Raw genomic sequence first — 22,490 nt, 5'->3', positions numbered from 1 at the left:
GAAGGTAATTTGAGCAGCAGCATGGAAACGGAAACATGTTCAGACTCGCTGGAAACTCTCATGATGACACATGTGGTTTGAGTTCATGATTTCTGATCAGCACCTTTATTTAAATTTACTTACTATAGAAATTTTTTAACTATTGTCACTTTTGCTGTTGGTTTCATAATTATTGTTGGTATTGTTTGTTTTTTGTTTTCATCTTAAGAAACTTTTGTTTGTCTTGCAAAAAAAAGGTTTATTGGAATTTCAATTAGAAAACTTATATAAAGCACAGAAATGGAGCAAATCCAAAGAAACCAAAGACAGTAGATCTTTTTTTACTTTTCTATAATAATGGCCCGAGACATTTTTCATTGTTTTTAGGCAAAAAAAAAAAACAATTACACAAGCCATTATTTTAGGAAGGTAATGTTTCAAGAAAATTATAAATATAATTAATCCTTTTCATTCAAAACTTTTGTTTGCATCAACATGAAATGTTAATTTTTGACTGTAAATGAATGAGATAACTTTAGAAAGAGTCTATCGATGTGCAGCCGTTTGTGAGCTCGGATGAGCTGCTGATGATGTCCGTGGCTGCATGTGGCATCAGCTGTTGTCATGGCGATACTATTTTGGCGATTGCTAAGCAGAGCATTTGTTCATGTCTTCCTGTGGGAGGGAGAGTGAGTCAAGAAAGATGGGGGGAAACTTATAAGTAAGAGTACATATATATACTTTTTTACCCACTTCTGCACACACACACACACACATGCACACGCACGCACACACACATTCATACACATTCACACACACTGACTCTGGGCTGAAGCAGCGAGTTCAGCATTAGCTTTGCAGTGCTGAGAGGGTGTGAGATGTTGCATCACCTTCTGTGTGTGGGAAGAAGCCTGCATGTCAGCTCTCTCCCACACACACACACACATACACACACACACACACATGCACACACACACACACACGCGCACACACACATGTACACAGACGTCTCCTCACACACACACTCCCCGTCAGTCTGCTTCCTCCAGCCTGTTCTGTCGCTGCTGATATAATCAACAACGACCAATAGCAATCATTTAATATGGCTGCTCACTAACGAGGCTGGACCCAGCAGAATAACATCTAGATGGGATTTCTATAGCATAGTTTGAGATGCGATGCGGAGTTAAGGTTTCATCACGATATTTTGTTGTGCTGTTGCAACAACGATGCTTATTTTTTAGGTAACTGTACAGCTGACTCAGCAAAACACAAATCCTGCTCTTGGAAATGCGTTTCTTTACGACGCCAGGCACATAAAGAAGAGGGATTTGTATCTATCCCTGATGCAATAAACAATAAATCAATTAATCGCATTATAAATTAGAACGAGCTCAATAATTTTCATTTACATGGTTTATTGTTTTTCTCTTTCTACCAAAAACTGGATGAAAATGGTCTTCAGTCTGGTTCTTTGTTCTCAACTATTCCTTGTTTTGAATGATCATTTTGTTTACGGAGACTTTATAATTCATTTTATTTGTTCTTTCTGTTGTTTTGTTTATTTATTTTGGACATTTAAAATATCTTCCAGTTCCAGTGCTAGACGTTGATTAGGATTTAAAGTTTATCGATCTCTGAGAATCAATGAGAATGTGTTTTTGCATTATTACTATTATGTTACTTGCAAATGGTCTCAAAACAACAGTATTATCGTTTATTGTAAAAACTTCTGGGACAATTTATTTTCCAGAAAACTTTGTTTTTGTATCACTAAACTGCACACAATAACTGCCATTAATTATATTTTTAACTTTGATATTTATTGATACCCTTGGCATATGCGAGGTAAGCAGCTAATTAACACCATCCGGCCCCAATTAAAATCTGCTTACGGCCCCAAAAAGGCTCAGAGCGGCCCTGGAACCAGAAAAAAAATAGTAAAACCAGCAATCCCAACCATATGGACAGTTTTTGGAGGGTTTTAAACATCATTAATTGGAATTTATCTTGACAATAATAAATTAAAATCTTATCATGATAAGAAATGTATCGCAATAAATGATAAACTGTACGATAAACGCCCAAACCGGGACACAAGTAAGAGTTTGAATATTGAACAAACAGTTGAGAAAACAGATAAACAGTAACAGTAGCTTCAGGTTTTGGGGGATTAAACATCATTAATTGGAACTTATCTTAGCAGTGATAAATATTGAATGAAATTTATCACAATAAATGATAAACAACACAATAAATGTCCACAAGTAATAGTTTGAATATTGAACAAACAGTGGAGAAAATAGTAAAACTAAAAATCACAACAGTAGGGTCAGTTTTGTTGGAGGTTTCAGCATCATTAATTGGAAATTATCTTGACAATAATAAATTAAAATCTTATCATAATAAGAAATGTATCGCAATAAATGATAAACGATACGATAAATACCCACCCACAAGTAAAACTTACTTTCTGGATTGAATTAATTACATTTTTTGATGTGAATGTGCTTATGTTTAAGAGATTTCTACTTATGAGAATGAATAATATTCCCCAGCATTATAATAATAATAATAATAATAATAATAATAATAACTTTCTTGCAGTCACACATAAAACCATTGCATTTAGTGATTGATTGGGATTTAGCCACATATTTTAAGTAAATATAAATTTTTTTGACATAAACGCTATCCCAACTTTGCAGGATAAGTTTTATTTTTTATTAAATATCTGATACCTTGAAACACTAATGAATGGTAGCTCCAACATCAGTGGTAATGACAAAGCTGAAATAGCAAGACTAGGAGGTAGAAACCTTCGCAACTGTGCCATTTAATATGTGTGTAGATGTAGCAAAAGACATCAACAACTTGGATTTACATGCCTTTTATATGCGTGAAGAACATTTATAAATATATTACGATTCACTTTAATGGGAAATGGTCGTCTTGAAGACACAGAAGCTAAAAAAACTACAAAAATGTGTGCCATGATATAAATAGTTCATTCTTAATTTTTTATGCTTGTTTTATCCTGCGTGGTTTGCTGTCATTAGATGAGAGATGCAGCCTGCCAACCAGGAGAGAGATGAAAGTCAGCCAAGAATAGCTAATTTTGACGTCTGGATAAATGTTTTAAAGGTAGGACTTTTGGTGTATGAAGGAAACCTCAACTTTTAGACAATCTGGTTTATTTTTACATTCAGTTATTGTTCCTTTAAAAACTCATCACAAACTGTCCAAACTGTGTAAACGATGGTAATTCCTCAATAAGTAAATAATAGATGGACTCAGTTTAGTGATTTCCTGGTCATACCAACCCTTTAAAGCAATATTCACCCAACCGCACTCATAAATACTCTGGCTGAACGATATGACTGAAAAACCAGTTATGATATAAGCATTTCGTATGAGTCGATATCGGAAATTATTGATTAGTTTTTTGTTTTAAATGTCTAACAAACTACCAAACTGGTGGCTTGAGCTTTCCTCCTTTATTCAATTTCCACTCCATGTTGTTTTTATTTTTAAGCAGTTATGAGGCCTTAAACCTTAAACTTGTGCTGCTCAAGTTACTCAACAGGTTGTTGCTAGGTAACCAAAGAGTGAGTGAGTTGCTAGGTAACCACAGAGTGAGTGAGTTGCTAGGTAACCACAGAGTGAGTGAGTTGCTAGGTAACCACAGAGTGGGAGAGTCAGTTGATTCCACCAATCTGTGAGCGGTTGAGCATAGCAGTGGGCAATATGGACTCAAAGTTTTATCGTGATATTTTGTGATATTATTATAATAATGATAAAAGTGACAATAAGAAGTATTGTATTACTTCTCTTGACGGAGACTGTGAGGCTGTGACTGCATTGTACGGCAACCATACGTGCCAAAAAACACAAATACTACTCTTGATATTTGTAATATTCTTCTTTAGGACACCAGTCACATAAAGAAGTATGAATTGTGTATCTAAACTACACACACTGATTGCATTTATTGATTTTTTCCCCCAAAAATGTTCTGATATTTATTGATGGTTTCGTTGAACAAACAATGGAGAAAATAGTAAAAAATAACAAATCCTGACAATACGGACAGTTCTGGTTGTTTTTAAACATGATTCATTGATTTATTGTTACAATAAAATCCAAATTTCTTATTATAATAGGAAATGTATCCCAATAAATGATAAACAATAAATGGTAGTTGGGTGGCTGAAACCTTTTTTCCTCTGCCTACATCCCCCAGAATGCAGTGCGGTTCTGGATCAGAGCTCACTGAATATTCTGACTTAGACCGTACTTTAGTGCTACATAATTTTGCAATAAATGAGCCAGTTTTTCAGTTATTGTGATATAATTCAACATTTATGTTCCCTGTAGTTTATATTATAAAGTTCTGCAGTAAGACTTATCATTCATACTGTATGCTGATGACATACATCTCTATATTCCTCTCTCCACATGGCCTGTGTTCATAACACCAGTGAGTGTTTGGCTGCTAGTTTTGCTCCTAAAATGGGTAATTTTAAATTTCTACTCTTAACTGAAACTGAAAAGGCAGAAGACTGAAGTGTGTGCAGGAAACCTGGGTGTTGTTATGGATTCAAGCCTAATTTTAACAGCCTCTTTAAAAATCAATCAGGCAGCAGCAGGTCATCCAGCAGGCTGCTGACAGTTTTATGACCTGTGCCAGTAAAATAGTTCAGCTCACTCCAGTCCAAAGATACATGTCAAAAGATGGATTTTAAATTTCTGTTATTGGTCGACGAAGCTCTGGATGGTTTTCAACCTAAATGCATTTCAGTGACGTTGCAGACATCTCTGACCACGAGATAAGGAGAGGTAACATTAACGTTCCATAAACACTAAATATTCATTTATCAATTCATCGTATTATTTTGTTATCGCCATTCCTGTGTGTTTTCAACTTTACCTCATTTTTAAAGTACATTTCATGTTTTTAATGGTATTTTTCTTTATGCCTGTTGCTCTTTTCTTATAGAGCACTTTGAGTTATGTGATGTTTAAGTGATTTTATACCGTTAAACCTGTCTTGCCTTACCTTGTTGAAGATGTAATCATCTCAGCTGGTACGCTTGAAGAGGCGGACGTGGCAGGGGGCTTGTGCCAGGGATAATTGAGATAATAGTTACTTTTCCAACTGGAGGTAGTCAGTCACTCATAATGGGCAGAAAAGTATTAAAACAGGGCATAAAAACATAAAAAAGCTACTTTTATCTGTTTTAATGCTGCAGTTTCTACACAATTTGTCTGAAATACACATGAAATACATAAAAGGGTCATACTAAGAAAAACTGAAATACACAAGAATAAAATTATGAGAATAAAGTCAATATCACGAGAACAAAGATGAACTATAATAAATTTTAAATACGTGAGCAAAGTCATATTATTACAAGAATAAAGTCCAAATAGTATGAGAATAAAGTCATAGTATTACTAGAATAAACTCAGAATATTACCAGAATAAGGCTATAATGTTATGAGAACAAAGTTATATTCTTGTAATATTATTTACAAGAATTACGTAAGCAACATTACAACTTTATTTAGAACTTGAAATAAAGTCATAATATTTCGACTTTATTTAAAAAATTAAGTTGAAATAATACAACAATAAAGTCATAATATTACCAGAATTTTATTCTCATAATTGTATTGTTATTTTTATTTACTTAGTCCTAATACTCTGGTGCAGCTATGCATACATTACTTATTTTTATGTATGAAAACAGAGAAAGCCCGGCAGACACAGGCTGGACGTAAACAGGCGAGGAGCGCGGTGAGCCCGTCTGCAGCAGGCGATGACGATCGTTGTCTCGACACAGATAACGTTACAGCAGCTTCACTAAAAGCCCTGCAGATAGAAAGAGTGAGAGCTAGGATTTCACCTGGAAGAGCAGGACAGGAAACAGGAAGTAGTCACAACAGAGCAGTGAAAGACAGACTTTCAGTTACAGTTGGTCTCTGCCAGAGGAAAGGATTTTCCCAATAGATTCACTGTCTGGAGTTCACCTGTGAAAAACAGATTCCTCTGACTCTGCTAGAAATATCCCACTATTCCTCTGTTCAGCCTGCATTAAAATCCTGCTTGTATTGTTTGCATTAAATGCAATTTAATGACTAATTCAGTAACTATAATCCGGAGCAATGTTGTTATAGTTAATGAAAATTGAAATTGAGAAATAAATAAAACTTTTAATGGCGAAAAACTAGAACTATATAAAACTAACTAGAACATAGTTTGTTAGAATTTAAAATCCTTTGTTTTTGTGTTAATTAATCTATTTATTAGACTTTTGAATTGATGTGAAATTAATATTTTTTCCCCCCAACACAAAAAGTTTACGTCAGTTATGGCACTCCATATTTCTCCTGGTGTCACGAAATGGTGACAGCAAAAGTTGGAACAAAACACAAATCAGTCAGTTCAACAATGATTTAATACTTTTTACAAAAATATTGTCTTCTATTGAGTATTTATTACCCAGTTATGTATTTATAACACAATACTCTGACCTTTTTGAATTAACCAAAGTACGAAACTACAGACAATAAAAACTAAACAATATTTAACTAACAACCAAAGTTGGGAAGTAACTAATTACATTTACTTAATTACATTTAATTGAGTAAGTTTTTTTTTCTTTTTTTAAGTGTACTTTTATGAGTATTTTTACTACGCTGTACTTTCTACTCTTACTTGAGTAAATTTCTGGATTTTCTCCCCACTGAATTACAAACAGACATGTTTTAACTAAAAACTCACCAGACTCAGACACACACCTGCAGTTTCTGTTAAGTTTCATCAGTTTTTATTAAAAGAAACTGATTTGGAAAAAAAATATTTTGCCCTATTCTGATATGTTTTGTTACTTATATAAATTTTCATCATTTTCATCCTTAAAATACCAAAATTTCCACTGTATATTTTGGTTTGCCTGATGATGTAATTTTTAAATATTAGGTGATTGATCATTTGATCAGTTAATAAAAAAGTATCAAGCACACTCTAAAAACTAATTAAAAGTAACTGAACAAAAATTTTAAAAATCTATAAAAATATTGATCCACTCTGGTTTTGTATCAGCGCATTTTGGAGGTGCACTTAAAGCTTCCCAACATTTTTAATTACGGTTTTGTCCCCATTTAATAAATAATGACATGATAGGATCTGTGGTGTGTGGGTTTTTATTTATCGATTTGCTAGCAGTATTTTTTATTATGTTTATAAAATGAAAATATAACTCCCTCTGTCAACTGAAGGTGATTTATTCTGCCATGTTGTGTGTGGCTGGTGGTGTTATATATGATAATGAACATTCAGAGTGTGACCTCATGTTTTATTACCAACTGGATCCATGCAGACTGCAGCGGGTTTGGACCACAACCATCTGCTCTGAGGCATATTGTGCTGGTTTTAGTGACATTTATGCTACTTTCTTTGTAATATTTTAAACTAACTATATTTACATGTCAAAAAACATTAAATTGTTTTAACTTTGTGATTACATTTAAAGATATGTAAGCTATGACAGTTTATTAAGTGTTAAACATTTACAGAAATCAAGTGGAATCTTTATAGAACATCTGTATTGATGCTGATATTGAGATTTTTACTCTGGATTTTATACACAATACAATAAAGTTTGTGTTTTAATTTGGTTGAGAAAATGTGAAAAAATCTTAAGAAATATGAATATATTTCCAAAATACTTAAATGACATTTTCGCTTTTTATCCAACATTATATGTAGCAGATCTATTAGTTTATAAGACATTTATTTAGGATCTAATATCTTAATCAGCTTCAGTAAAGAGGTCGTGCTATCTGTTTTCTATCTGCGGTTAATATGTGCTTTATCTGCCTGTGGACCACAGCGCCCTCTGCTGGGCACTTGAATATTGCAGTTTAAGAAACATGGCTGAACGTTTTTAGGTTTTATTAGCCTTGACAATTAATAAGAGAACTAATAAGAAATTACTGAAGATAAAGCATGAGATAAATTTTTAATTTATAAAATAATGTTGGTATTAGGTGAGTAAGCTTGAATATTGACGAAAATTAAGCTAAAATTGTCCAAAAGTTCATTTAATAAATTTTATCACATCACTTATTTAATGTTAAAAGGAGAAGGATGTTTCTCACATTTTGTATTATTTTATTAGTTTAATTTGTTTATTTAAATTTATTTAATTAATTAAAAACAAACATCATACAATAAAACTCATTCAAAATGCCAAATCAGTAAGAGAATGATAAAAGTTACTTTTTTGAAGAAATATGAAATAGAATCATGTGAATCCATACGAATTGAAGTTGTTTTTGTTTAGTTGTTTTTTGTAAATCCTGACTGAGTAATTTTTTTTATAAAAAGGGCAGATATGATCAGATTTTTTCTTCTTTCTGCTTTCTTTATGTACAAACCAAATATATTACAAATTTAACATACATAATAAAAAATCATTATAGTTCATACAAAATGTTGTTATATCTATAAAATATATAATAATCAAATATTGCAGTTATAACCGTGTTGCTCCTCAAAAGCTTTTCAGCTTTTATGAGTTTCACTCTTTCACATAGAAAAAATCTGTATTTTCACGTTTCTTTGAAAACTATGTTTGAAAGAAGAGAAGGCAATGATAGTACCTTCTTGATGAGGTAAATCTTTTTTACTTTGCTTATTTAAATCATGTCAGTACTCGGAGCTTAGTGTTGAAGTTATTTTAAGAAAAAGAGGATTTTCTCTGTGTTAAACTCTGATGTTTTTGATTTCTCTTCCATCTCAGCTCATTTATTTCCATTCCTGGCTTCTCTCTTGTTCCTTCCTCACCGCCTCGCTCGCGCAGCAGCGTTCGTTTAGCGCTGTGATGCTAACAGCCCTTTCTCCCTGCTCATTCTCCCCTGACTTAGTGGTTCGCCTGCAGCGCTACCAGCACTTTACACAGGGAACACACATTCACATTTATACCCGCTAACTCATGGAATGTTTTCTCTCTCTGCATCTCTCTGTCTCTTCTACATGGATGGCTCTTTGCCGTTTCACTCATTTATTTATCTACATAGCCTTCTTTTTCCTCTCAGCTCATTTTGTTTTCGGGCGAGTTTCGGTATTAGCTGACATTATAAAAACACACACCTCTTAGTCATAATTAGATGTATTTGTACGAGTTCATCTTTTCAGTTTAGGACATTACCAAAGGCTGGAATTGCTCTTTTCCAAATAATAGGGAGGTTTAATCTCTATGGGGAAATTTTATTGCCATTGTAGAAAAATTTCCAGTTTGAAAGCAGGACTTTGTGTCTTTGTTCTCAAAACTTCTGCTCTCTTTCAAATATTCACTGTGCTCTCTCAAACCTTTCTCGTCACACTCAAAACTTCTCTCCGCTTGCTTGCAAATTATTTTCTGCTGTCTCTCGAAACAAAAAGTATCGTCGCCTGGCAACTTCTCAGCCAATAGAAGGAAAGTTTTGTAATGGGTGTGTTTGTTTCCTTCTAGAGGGTGTGCCTTTGTGGCCACTACCGATTGTAGCAACTTGTCCGGAGGATTTTTCTGCCATAATTCGAGAGCACCCATTTCCAGTCTTAAAGCAGGATTTAATGTGTTTTATTCTCAAAACTTCTGCTCTCTTTCAAATATTCACTTTCTCGTCTCGCGCAAAACTTCTCTGCTAGCAAACCTCTCTGCTCACTTCATAATTTTTGAGTACCCTTCCCACCTATGTCTACAGAAACACACCTGTGCAGTTGTTTGAGAATCTGGAAAAAGCATTATCAGCAAGCTAATGAACACATACACTCATTCACTTTGAAGGAAGATCTCAGAGCAAGTAGGCCACGCACAGAGACACACTCAAACCCCGTAGTGCTGCCTGCCTTGTATTGCTTTAAAAGAACAAGACAAAGGTTGTTGGAGGTGAGCGTCCTCCACCAATCACGGATCTCCTACTATTGTGCGCTCTCTCTGGGCTCCCAGCGCTGTATCAGTGTCCCTGGTTGCCTATCGATTAGTCATGCCTGGCTGCTGTCATGTGCAGGAGTCCAGGGAAGTCCCTAATTGGCCAGTCCGGGAATGAAAAAGACAGAGAGGCAGACCGGGGCAGACACTGTCAGAGGGAGGTAGCTTAGAAAGATGACCGAGGCTTGCAGATAGATCTATGAACGTAGAAGCAGCCTGTTACCAATTTATTATAAGAGTTTTACCAATTTAGATTGGATAAACATGGACAGACAAAGAAGATTGAACTTTTCCTCGTTGTTGCTGCTGGATGAAAAGGAATTGCCAGGTCAGTTACAGTTTTTAGTCTGTACTCTGTGGAATATCCTAACTAAAGCATGACCAGACCTGCCTACACGACTCGGTGAAGATGAACAGAAAGGTAGGTGGATCAAACGAGTGACCGCTGGAGGAGAGACCTCTCTGAGCAACCGGCAGAAATCTTTAGGTCTGGACCGATACCTGAACTGACGGGAGCATCACTCAAGAGTTTCTTCTGCTTTCTTCTTGATTCAACACTCATGGATTATACAGAGATTGTTGTACTTTTAAAACTGAACATCTCCCCAACGGAGGATCGTTTACCTCTCAGAGATCCATCTCCAATATTGTTTTATAACTTTTGTATGTTCACCAGCTGTAGATATTGAGAAACACAAACAAATAAGACAAAAATATCCCTGGATGTACAGGGATTTGCCCAATTGTCTGAAGATCATTCCTCTGAAACAAAAAATGTAACACAAGAATACAACAGTAGTATTTTCCAAACCTTTGTCACAATGACCACCTACTTCCACAGTCATGAGTTTTGTTGTAGCCCCAAAAAGCCCAGCTCCTCTAAGGGAAAATCTGCCAAAGGGAAAGGCAAATCAGGAAAGAGCCATTCCAAGCAGAACCAGAGTTTACTTCAGGTGGCAAATCACCAAACGCAACCTTCGCTGCTGCACTCACCAAAGCGTCTACCCCATTCAGGCAAACATGGCTGCCAATCTCAGAAACACCTGCTTCCTTCTCCGTCTCCTAGCTACTACCACATAGCACCGCCATCTCCAAGTCATCCGGTTGGATGTCCGTTGGTGCAGCAACCACCAAACAACCTTCTCCTCTCACCAAGCCACAGCCAACTTCATCTATTGCCAAGTCAACACCAACTGCATCTATCCTCCAGCCACCAGCAGCTCCATTTATCTCCAAGCCACCACCAGCTCCACGTGTCGGCGAGTCACCATCAGTTGCTTCATCCACCTCAGAACCATCAGCCATGCTGCCCACCAGCCTCACCTGGTCGTCTGTTTACCTCGCCTTCATCCAATCAGCTCTACCAGCAACACCAGTGCCAATCGTCCAGTCACCATTCGCTGTTCCAGCAGTGCCAGCAGCAGCAGAACTGCACCCATCCTCTTCCTCATGCCTCCCAGTCGCTGTCCCTCCACCCGTTCCACTCGCCCCAGCTGCCGTTGTGCTCCGGGTTAGGAGGATACGGCTGGAGCACGCTGCCCACCAGCCTGGCCACCAGGACTTCACGAGGGAAGTTTCCCAACCTCAGAGATAGTGTGAAGAAGAGTCCCACCAAGAGCAAAGGCAAGTTTGGTGGCAAGCCATGGCCCAGTGACACATATATCTGGACTGCGCATCCACACGTGCCGCTTGGACACCACTGTGTACCGATACACACCCATATGCAGGTAGGTGTACGTGGTTATAGATCTTATAGGGGCAGCATCATGTTACAACGTTATAACATCAAAAACATGCCTGGACTGTTTACTTGATTTTCTAATTTACTTTTGGAAACTCCTTTAATCTCTATGGTAACCATTCAACTGTGCATAATGCCTGGGCAGACTTAGCTTCGCCTTTGAGGTACAGCTCGTCCCCCATTCAGGTCCTTCAGACTAGCCAGCAGCAATTAGCAAACACCTGGTGGAACTACATATCTGCTGTTCTCATTATACGATCTACTTCTCAGTACATTGGTAAAAATGTTGTTAAAGGGTTAATAGAGGAATCATGTGATGATTTCCTGTAGGCAGAGTTTATCACAAATCAGGAGTTTTTAAAGAGACAGAGGTCCAATTTCAAAGTAAATTGTCTTTATATATAATATAATTTTATTTATGGTTTTAATATTTTTTTTTTTAACTGAAGTTAATATAGTTACTTGATTATTCTATGAGATGATAGTATGTGCCTGGAAAAAACATAATACTTCCCCTTTAAGACATTGATCAGGTTCATGCACATTTGAATTATAAATGCACCGATCCACTTTTTTTTACTTCTGATTCCAATTTCTGAGGATTAACATCAGCCAATACTGATCCAATACGGTATCGGTATCGGAGAAAAACACCCAAATGGACTTAAAATGTTTCTGTTTTTAAACACAGACATAGATGTACTGAATTAAAAAAAAAAATTTGTTAACTCTGCACCAGTTCAGCACACTGAAATACATCACTAAATTCACAAGTTTGGTCAAACATGTAAAAACAACTTTAACTTGTTCACAATAAATAATAAAGAAACTAAAACTGACAAAAACAATAGGTTGACTGCCTTGGTCAAAAATATAAACATAAACTGAAACAAATTTTCTTTTAAGTGGTTCACAGAATGCATTTAGGAATTATAAATGTACTGTAAAATAAGTAATAAAGCATGACATCACTCAGAGCATAAAGTTTAGCATTAGACTGATACCAAAATCGGAACTAATACAGATATTAATATCGGATCGGTGCATCTAATCTCTTAATTTTTTAAAACTAAAAACAGAAAAATGTATGTGTTATGACAATTTTCCCAGCAGCCAATGAGACATAACAACATAATGATAAAAGCAGCGTAAGAGTTGCAACAAAAGAGATTTTATGTGTAAGAGCGCTGTAATCTGAGGGGAATAATCCAACGGAGCAGCTGCCTGTGAATGACGGTGAGGTAGTAAGTGTGCAGCGGGTGCAATGATCACAGATAGAAGCTACTGATAGTCTGATTAGTGTGATTAGCCTGGCCATTCTGATTTGATTAGAGTCACGCTCCTTCTGATTAACTCATTAGTCAATTAGCGTTGCATTGCAGATTAAGATAGACGGAGCGGGCCGCCATGTTGGGAACTGACAGTGGTCCAAACCAGGCTGATGTGCCGCATGACATCATGCAGCAAGAAAGACGATAAAATAGAAGCAAAGGATGGAACAATTTTTATTTTATGGCTTTATGGCTCCTTGGTTTCCATATTTTCTCCTTCCATGTGTATGAAAACAATTTAATTATTTTTACCAACATCTATTATGCATCATTTCATTTATTCTGATCCGTAATTTATTTTTACTCAATTGTTATAGACAGCAAACATTTGCTTCAGTTGAAACCAGATATTTACATATAATCGTCTAAAAAGAGACAAACGTACATTTTTTTTCTCACTTAATGAACTTAAATCAGACGAAACTTTTCTTGTTTTAGGTTAGTTAGAATTACAAAAATTAATTCTATTTGCTAAATGCCAGAAAATGTGGTGATAATATTCTTTAGAAATGTGTTTATAACTTTGTTTTACATGATGATGAAGAGGATTAGTGCCACTGGAAAAAATTTTTTTTAAAGGATTCTGATTTTTTTTTGTGTTAGAATTATGATTTTAATCTCAAAATTTTGACATTTTTCCTCAAAATTCTGACTTTAATTTCAAAATTCAAACTTTTTCTCAAAATTCCAACTTCAATCTCAGAATTCAGATTTATTTTCACAGAATTATTCTTAGATTACATTTTAAAAGGCAGTTTTCTCTTACACTGACAAAATGTATGTAAACTCTTTAGTAGACAGTGATTTTGTCTTTTTATCTAAATATCTGTATGTGTTTAAATATAATTGGAAACCTTTGAAGAGGCCGTCTTTTTGTGGCATGATGGCGACCTCTGACTGAAGGAGTTAATCACTTGTTTGTCCGTCGGTCTCTGCCTGATGAAATGAACCGGGTTAGTCTGAACCTCCCTAAGCTGCGGCTGGGCTGAACCGGGTCGTAATGCCATAATAACACAGCTGGTGTAACCGCAATTATATAACAACTAACAATCACTCTATCTGGATATGGATGCTGTGTGTGTGTCTGTGTGCGTGTGTGTGTTTGTTCTTATGGCCTTTTCATGAAACACAACTCAAACACACACACACACACACACACACACACACACACACACACACACACACACGTTGATTATATAAGCATGTAGCCTGACTTGGCGTGTCAATGAAAACACCAGACAGAACACAGCTGACTGGTTGGATTGGTCGCTTTACAAATCACACACACACACACACACACACACACACAAACACGCATGTGCGCACACACACAATCATGTTTTCATCACTTTTGGGGACTTCATGTTGACTTCCATTAATTTCTACAGCCTAACCCATACCATAATCCTAACCCTAACACCTAACCATCACAGACCTAACCACTAACCCAAAAACAACAATTTCCCTCATGGGGACCAAGAAAATGTCCCCACAAGGAGCTATGGTCCCCATAACCCCAGACAGAAATAAGTTCCCATAAGGATATAAAAACCTGGTACACACACACACACACACACACACACACACACACACACACAATATTGCCACAGTTGTGAAGGGGTCATATGAGGTTACCAAAACACAATGGAGTCGTAACTGTCAGTGATTTTTAGCTAATATTATCATCAGTCAATACTTTGTAAGCGACTGTTTTTTATTGGAAAAGCAAAATAGAGAGATTTTGTTTAAAAATTTTGATAAATAACAAAACAAGTTTATATTAAAATAAAAGCTTGCAATATTTTTTTGGAATCAAAATAGTTTTTTGATTGACTTTAAAGCATAGTGAAGCAGTAGTTAGTGGGTTAGAAAAACATTTAATAACAAAATTAATTAATGATCTTTATTGTAAAAACATTTTTGTACTTCTAAGCTTAGAAAATACATTTTCATTATTTTTGAAACTATTTTGTATTTAAGAATAATTTTATTTATTGTGTCTCTTATCTTTTTGATGAACTCGAGCTCTTTGATCTGAAATGTCTAAAATTATTATGTGACATGATCACAAATGTTTCTTTAATTTGTTTTTTTCTTTATTTATAGCTTTATTGTTTTTGTTTTTTGCCAATTTGAAAATCATGTTATTTATACGGAAGATGATTGGGGGCATTGGAAAAAAAAATCTGAATTCTGACATTAATCTCAGGATTCTGAATTTTTTCTCAAATTCTAAATTTAATCTCACAATTTTGATATTTGATATTTTTTCTCAGATTCTGTTAGAGCTCTTGCAGGTAGGAGAAAAAGGAGTAGATTTCTGCTAAAAACTCAAAAATATTTTAGATTAATGTCAGACATTTTCTGGAAAAATCAAGGAAATTTCTGTGTTTCAAAGGTTGCAGACGTTTGACTTTTTTAATTCAGAAACTTCCACACTTTTTCTAGTAAGCTTTAGAGACTAAGATCAAAATTTCTTAGTTTTTTTCTCACAAATTTTAGACATTTGGAGTTTTGGCGAAATGATCTTGTTTTTCGTAGAAAATGTCTGAAATCTATCTCAAATTTTTTTCTCAAGTATCTGACAAGTATTTGACATTCCAAACTTGGAAACTACTTAGGTTTTTCTAGCAAAGATTTTTGCCAGGAATGTGCTAATTTTTTATTTTATATTTCACATTTGATCTCGTGTTTTCAACTTTCTCTGTTTGGATTTTTATTATAGTTTTTTTTGTCTTTGTGCCTTGTTTTATTTAGATGTAGCTTTTCTGATTAATTTTGAATCTCTCTAACTTTTGATGTTTCCAAAATGATCCACTTTTCTAAACAGTTTCTTCTTCTTCCCACCCATTTTCTGGTGTTCACACGGCGATGACACCAGCTGCAGCTGGCAGCTCACTCTCTCCATATCCATGAACTCCACTTTGCCGCTCTGAACCTTCCCCCACTTCTGCTCTCAGCTCTGTACATTCATCTTTTTTATGTATTCTTCCTGCTTGCATCTGTCTGCACCCTCTGCTCTTCCTGGTTGCTGCAGAGCGGACAGATTGACTCCTCCCACCGTACCTTTAATCCCTCCGAACACCCCCACTCTGTTCCCATGTGGGATCAAGCCTCCAGTTTGACTGACATGCAGTCAGACACGATGGACGGAGAGGGAGAAACACATGGATTCAGATAGTGTGTGTGGGTGTGTGCGCGTGTGGGTGTGTGCGCGTGTGTGTGTGTGTGTGTGTGTGTGTTTGAGAGAGAGATAAAAGCGAGAGGAGATAAAGGGCGATGTGTGGAACAGATTAGTGGAAAGCAGTTGATTCTGCTGCCGCTCTGTTACACATTTATACTTCGACGTCAGAGCGGACTGTCCATTTGGTTTATGAGCTGGTTTTGTACTGGTTTAGTTAGTTTTCTAACTTTTTTTGTTGTTGGAGAAGTTGTAGCTTTTACTCAGACTAGCTGTCTTAAAGATGGAGGACCGGACAGAAATCAGGACTAGAGGAAAAGCAGTGGATTGATGCAAATATCCACTGATATTGCTGATATTTTCAGGGTTCAGAAACAATTCCAACTATTTATTGTTCATAATCCAGTGGGAGAAGTAGAAAGATAAAGAGAAGTAGCATAAAAAGTTGGGTTTATGTATTTAAAATCTCCAGAATGTTGCCTTAATTCAGCTGGTAAGAGTCTGATAATATCCTACCGCTGGAATACGATGTAAGCTGTTAACTTACAGCGTTAAATTCAGTTTACGGCGCCTGTAAAGTGTTTTTTAAAGTGTAGCATAGCGTGGTTGTCAGTGCTGTCCACTATCAGGGCTGTGCAGCATGTCATGCGGCGTACGCAGTCGCTCCATGGTGGTAATCCATAGCAGATGTACTCAACATGCTGTACCAAAACCTGAGACGAGTAAGTCCTGAACCGCTGCCTTCGCTTCAGCTTTCTCAGCTTTCCGCGACCCGGTTTTATTTTCAGACACCTGAGGTTGAAGTCACTGAATTAGTGTGTTTTTTTTGTGTGTGTGTTTTTTGCAGGCCAACCCCCCTCCAGTGGTGGTCAATACCGACAGCGTAGACACCCCCCCATATGTGAGTACAGCTTTAATTACATTGATTGAATCAACAGTTTGTGTTGGAGCTTCCTGATAATGAAGTTCTACATATGCAATATTTCTAGTCTTATTTGAGGAATTATTGTTGGAGTTTTTTAATGTTATGTCATTCAAATTTGTGGCCATAAGAACAAAAGAATATGTGCAAAACATTTGAGTTGCACATATTTAAAGATTTTCTGTAAACTTCACTGCAAAAACACAAAATTTTACCAAGTAATTTTGGTCTAGTTTCTAGAGCAAATATCTTAGTATACTGGAAATAAGATAAAACTATCTTACAAATAACATTCAGCAAGAAATCGCAGAAAAAAGTACCAGTTTCATTGACAGATTATTTCACCTATGACACGATATTTCTCTCACATTATAAGTAAATTAATGTGCCAATGGAACTAGAACTTTTTCTACAATTTTAAGGAATTATTGACTTTAAAAAGCTCCTATATCTTGCTGAAATATTATGTTAAAAAATTAGTTTAGTCTTATTTTAAGTGTGCTAAGATATTTCCACTAGAAACTTTACAAAAATACTTGCAGTGTTTCTGAAAATGCTACCAAGTACTTTTGATTTTTGTTAAATATCTTAGTACAACAAAACTAACTTGCTTATCTTTTAAGCAAGATATAGGAGCTTGTTTTAGGTTCAGGTTTTTCCAAATTAATCTGCCAATGGAACTATAACATTCTCATCAATATTAAGAAATTATTGACACAAACAAGCTCCTATATCTTTCTTAAAATTTATTTTTAAGTTAGCTTTATCTAAGTGTACTAAGATATTTTCACTAGAAACTAGACCAAAAGGACTTTGTGTTTTTGCAGTGTAGGATAAAATTTTTTTATACTTTTTAATGTATTGTTTTAGGCTTCATCAAGGTAAATATTGGCAAACAGTGTGTCTCTAAAATGACGTCTAAAGCTGTAAGCCTCTCCTCCTGCAGCTTGAATTTGTGTAATGAGCGTTAAACGTTTCTGTCCAGTAAATTGGTGCGTTAAAGACAGTGACGGCCTGGTTTAAACAGAACTCTCCATCTAGAATTAGATGAATCCAGATGTCATCTCACTGTTGGCCAGCTGCTGCAGGGAATGAATGTGTTGTTGTTAGATAATTTTATTATGTAATTACTGTGGAACTACTCCCTGCTGGACTGAAACTGAAAGAAATTACGAGCAGGGACAGATTCCCTGTAGCCGAATGATATTACTGATGCCACTCACTGTTTGCACTTTTAGTTTTTACGATAAAAGGCATCACATGCATGTGTAACTATAACCCTTCTATGTTCGTCTCAGGTCCAGTAGGTCGACTTCATGACAGAAACACTCAGGTTTCTGTCATGAATAAATTCAGAATAAATGTCTGAATTTATTCTAACAAAAGAGAAAAAAAGTTTGTAGTTAACATCAGTCCAGCAGCTTCTGCCTCTATATAAAAAATAAAATACAATAAATAATCCAAAACAAACTACAAAGCAACAGCTCCCAAGGCACAGTTAGCAGCAGTTAGCAGCAGTTATCAGTCGTAAAACTAAACGTAGCTAAAATGCTCAACATGAATAATAACAGTTAAAAACATATATAAAATGTCGCAAAAATTACTCCTGAAATGCTGTATATGATTAAAATTATCTAAAATATTTGTTAAAATATAATATTTCTAAAGAAAACTCAGAGCTGATCCTAATATTTTGTTCCGTTACCGATAGCAACAGAACAGAGGGGGAGGAGCTGCCAGTTACTGGTTGCTACGGTAACCACCAACTGTCAAGAACAGCAGAACTTAAAATACACCAATACATTTTCTGGAGAAACAACTTCTTGACTAAACAAAATCAATCCAAAGAATACATACATTTTGACAAACTTCACATCTTTAATATTTTAAAATAAAACCCTTCTTAGCAAAAGCTAAATAAAAGGATTATTTGTGCAAGAATGAACTGTGTAATGTCACTTTTTAAATTAAGTCACTAAGTTGCAACTTTCAGTCAAAATGGAGTACAGGCGCACAACACATGGCGGTTTTAAAACAGCAAAAAATATAAAATCTAAAGTAATCTGACTGCACAAAGACACAGATTACAGCCAGGCGGATTACATTGGCCCCTGGGACGCCGTTGACCACAGCATGTGTGCGCGCCTGTTTGCTCCACTGCATGCATCTGAAAAAGACATTCAGTCCCAAACATTGAGCATGTCTGGAAAAACATGTCTGTGTTTGCTTCTCATTCGCTTCAGAAATCCACAGCCTCGTATCTCTGCAGGACTGAACGATGTCGACACATTTTTAAGGTTTTAGAGTCAACTTTTCTAAGGGACACTTTTAAATGTGACGTCAGAGATGCTTTAGGGATTTTATTCTTCAGGATTTATACGTCATTCATAAATATTATCTAAATTTACTTTCATAATCTTTAATGTGTGACCTGTGTGAGTGTACAAATAATCTGATCAAGTTAATACTCTGATTTCTTTTAGGTCAATGTAAATGTTTCGTTTTAGTTTATTACACTAGCTGAATTCACTGATGGCTTTGTCTTTGCTAAATGGCACAAAATTCACTTTTTTAACAAGAGAAGCAATGACATCAAGATCTTACGTTGTATTTCTCCTAAAAGGTTTCATTTTGTCTCAGAAAGGGTTCAATGGGTTTAAAAAAGATTCAAAACAAAAAAACAAAATAGAAAAAAATATACAAATATACAGCAGCAAAGCCAGAGATGTTTGTTTCTGGTTTAAAATGTATCTTTACAGAATAACTATAGATTGGCCTGCAAAGGCATCAACTTTTGCTGGACGATAAATTGTTCCACAAGTTATAGCGGTAAACGATAAAGTTGTTTTGAGACCATTTTCATTTGATATAATAGCAATGGAAAAATAATCCAAGAACACATTCTCAAAGATTGATCAACTTTAAATTCTGATGAACATTTAGCACTGGATCTGGAAGACATTTTAAATATCCAAAATGAATAAACAAAACAAGTGGAACAACAAATAAAATGAATTATGAAGTCTCTGTAAGCAAAATTGTCCCTTAAAAAAGGAGTTAGTTGAGACCAAAACGTGTTTTTGTTGTCCAATTTTTGGTTGAAATAGAAAAACAATTAATCATGCAAATGGAAATGATTGAGTTCATTTTAACTGGTCATGTGATTTATTGATTTATTGATTTATTGATTTATTGCTTATTGTGACAGGTCTAATCACAGATGCTTCTATCATATCGTTATTGAGAAAAAGTTCTTATCTTGATAAAAAATTTTGATTAATCTTGACAATAATAAATTACAATTTAGGATGTTTGAAAATCATCAAAAGTGACTGAATTGTTATTTTTTGATTTTTTTTATTTTTATCAATAAATATCAAAGCATTCAAACCTGCAATTAAATATATTTACTTTTAGGAGTTTACTGATAAGAATCCAACTTTTTTAGTTATTGGTGTCCTGAAAAATCCTGTTTTAAAGTGTGAATGTTTCTTTAACAGGAGTATTTGTGTTTATGGGGATTTGGCTGCAGTTATAGATACTTTAGTCACTTTTATTATCACAATTAACATACCAATATCAGCCTTACTTTAAAGTTTCTTTAGAAAACAAAACTTTTATTTAAAAAAAAGTGGAAATGCTTCTTCTGTTGTATATTCTGCATGGATTTAATATGAATATCTCTTTAAACTTTTGACATTTTGCTTAAAAACTTTAACAGCTAAATTTTCTGAGACAAAAATAAAATGTGTTTAATTAAATATGCACAATTGAACAAGTTATTGGGAATCACATTTACATTTTAATTTGAGACAAAACTGTCTTTGAATTTCTTGATAAAGTAGTAATTTGTTTTAATAACGCAGGTTTTTATTCGTGTTTCTTTTTGTCTCACAGGTCAATGGAACAGAAGCAGACTATGAGTATGAGGAAATCACGCTGGAGAGGGTAAAATAATGTTATATTATTTTACACACCAAAAAGGAAACAAAACAAACATTTTTTAAATTTTTGCAAAAACTGTTGTCTCTAATTTTGTAATGAAGAGCAGTTTGTGTCTGACATGGTGATCTACACAGTCTTGAAAATGTATTCACTCCATTTTATTGCTTTGCAACCACATACGTCTGTGTAAAATGAAAAGAAAATTATGCCAATCTGAAAAGTTGGTATAAAAAGAGTTAAAAGTAACGTAAAGGAGAACATTAATCAGATTGGTAGCCAAAAGAGTTATAGTAACTTTGGAGTATTTGCAGAGAAACTTTTGTTGACAGGGAAATTCTCCAAAAATGTTGCCGTTATTGATGAGTGGGAAGAAAAAAAGCTGCTGTTGAAAATAAATAGAAAACCATTTACATTTTTAAAGTTCTTGATGAGACCAAAATTTAACTTCTTGGTCTACATCCATTCTGTTTATGGAGGAAAACTAACACTGTGCTCATTTTTTATTTTAATTTTATTTGTAATACAGTGGTGGTTCAAAATGTATGGAAGCCCATTTGTGCCATGAAATAAAAAATAAAAGTCCAACAGGAAGTCAAAATTTGACTTTGACAGTCATAATTATGAGATTCGAAGTCATAGTTTTAACTTTCAAAGTCATGATTAGGAGCTATATAGCTATAATTTTGACGTCAAAATCATAATTATGCCATTGAATGTCATAATCAAAGTCATAATTAGGAGATTCAATCAATTTTCACTTTCAGTCATGATTATGAAATTCATAGTCATAATTTCAATTTTCAAAGTTGTAATTATTACTTTCTATCTAATATTTATGACTTTAAATCTCAAAATTATGACTGAAAATCAAAATTATGACTTCCTGTTGGACTTTTATTCTTTCTTTCATGGTGAAAATGAGTTTCCATAGGAACATGCAAAAAGGGGAATTAGTTGAAGGAAAATGAATATTTTTGCAGCCTATTTTAGTCATTCTGTCAAACATTTCATGGTTGTTTACATCATTCAAAAATAGAACTTCCTTCTCCCTTATGTTCAAATCATTCCTCCTCTACCTTCATGTTATTATTTGTCTCTTCTGTCTTTCAGCCTAAGCGTTTTTGTCCATTTCTAAACCTTCTTCGCTGCCCTCTCCATTTCTTCTTCATCATCATCCACTTTCCTTTCACGGGCCTCAGCGATCCCTCTTCCCTGATTGTATTCCCTTTATCTCTTCCCCAAGGCCATCTTTCTGTGTCTCTCTCTATCGCTCCATTCTCCTGTGACCTGGTTCTGTCTGCTTGACTGAATCTGCTTTAAAGTCACAACGGACACACACGCAAACACAGCCGCAGACATTACGCTGGATTTAAATCCATGACGGCGCATGGGGAGAGAGTAAAATAAAAAC

The 22,490-nt window shown here is 35.1% G+C and overlaps 1 protein-coding gene across 10 annotated transcripts in view; it reads left to right on the top strand.

The window, feature by feature from the left end:
• The window catches only part of LOC103129486 (discs large homolog 1-like protein), a 119,551-nt gene that overhangs the window by 54,047 nt on the left and 43,014 nt on the right, over window positions 1-22,490 (top strand). For 8 of the 10 annotated variants that reach the window (XM_016665127.1, XM_016665125.1, XM_016665126.1 and 5 more), the window contains 2 exons: window positions 17,060-17,113; window positions 21,032-21,082. In XM_016665127.1, coding sequence (XP_016520613.1) covers window positions 17,060-17,113; window positions 21,032-21,082 — 105 coding nt within the window. Of the gene's footprint in view, window positions 1-16,289; window positions 16,935-17,059; window positions 17,114-21,031; window positions 21,083-22,490 lie in introns of those variants that run through there. The other 2 variants (XM_007540627.2, XM_007540628.2) reach the window with 2 other exon arrangements.

Source organism: Poecilia formosa, unplaced genomic scaffold, assembly GCF_000485575.1.
Source record: "Poecilia formosa unplaced genomic scaffold, Poecilia_formosa-5.1.2 Scaffold549, whole genome shotgun sequence".
NCBI classification, from domain to species: Eukaryota; Metazoa; Chordata; class Actinopteri; order Cyprinodontiformes; family Poeciliidae; genus Poecilia; species Poecilia formosa.
The sequence above is the reverse complement of the archived record's forward strand: the minus strand, read 5'-3'. Positions and strand labels throughout refer to the sequence as shown.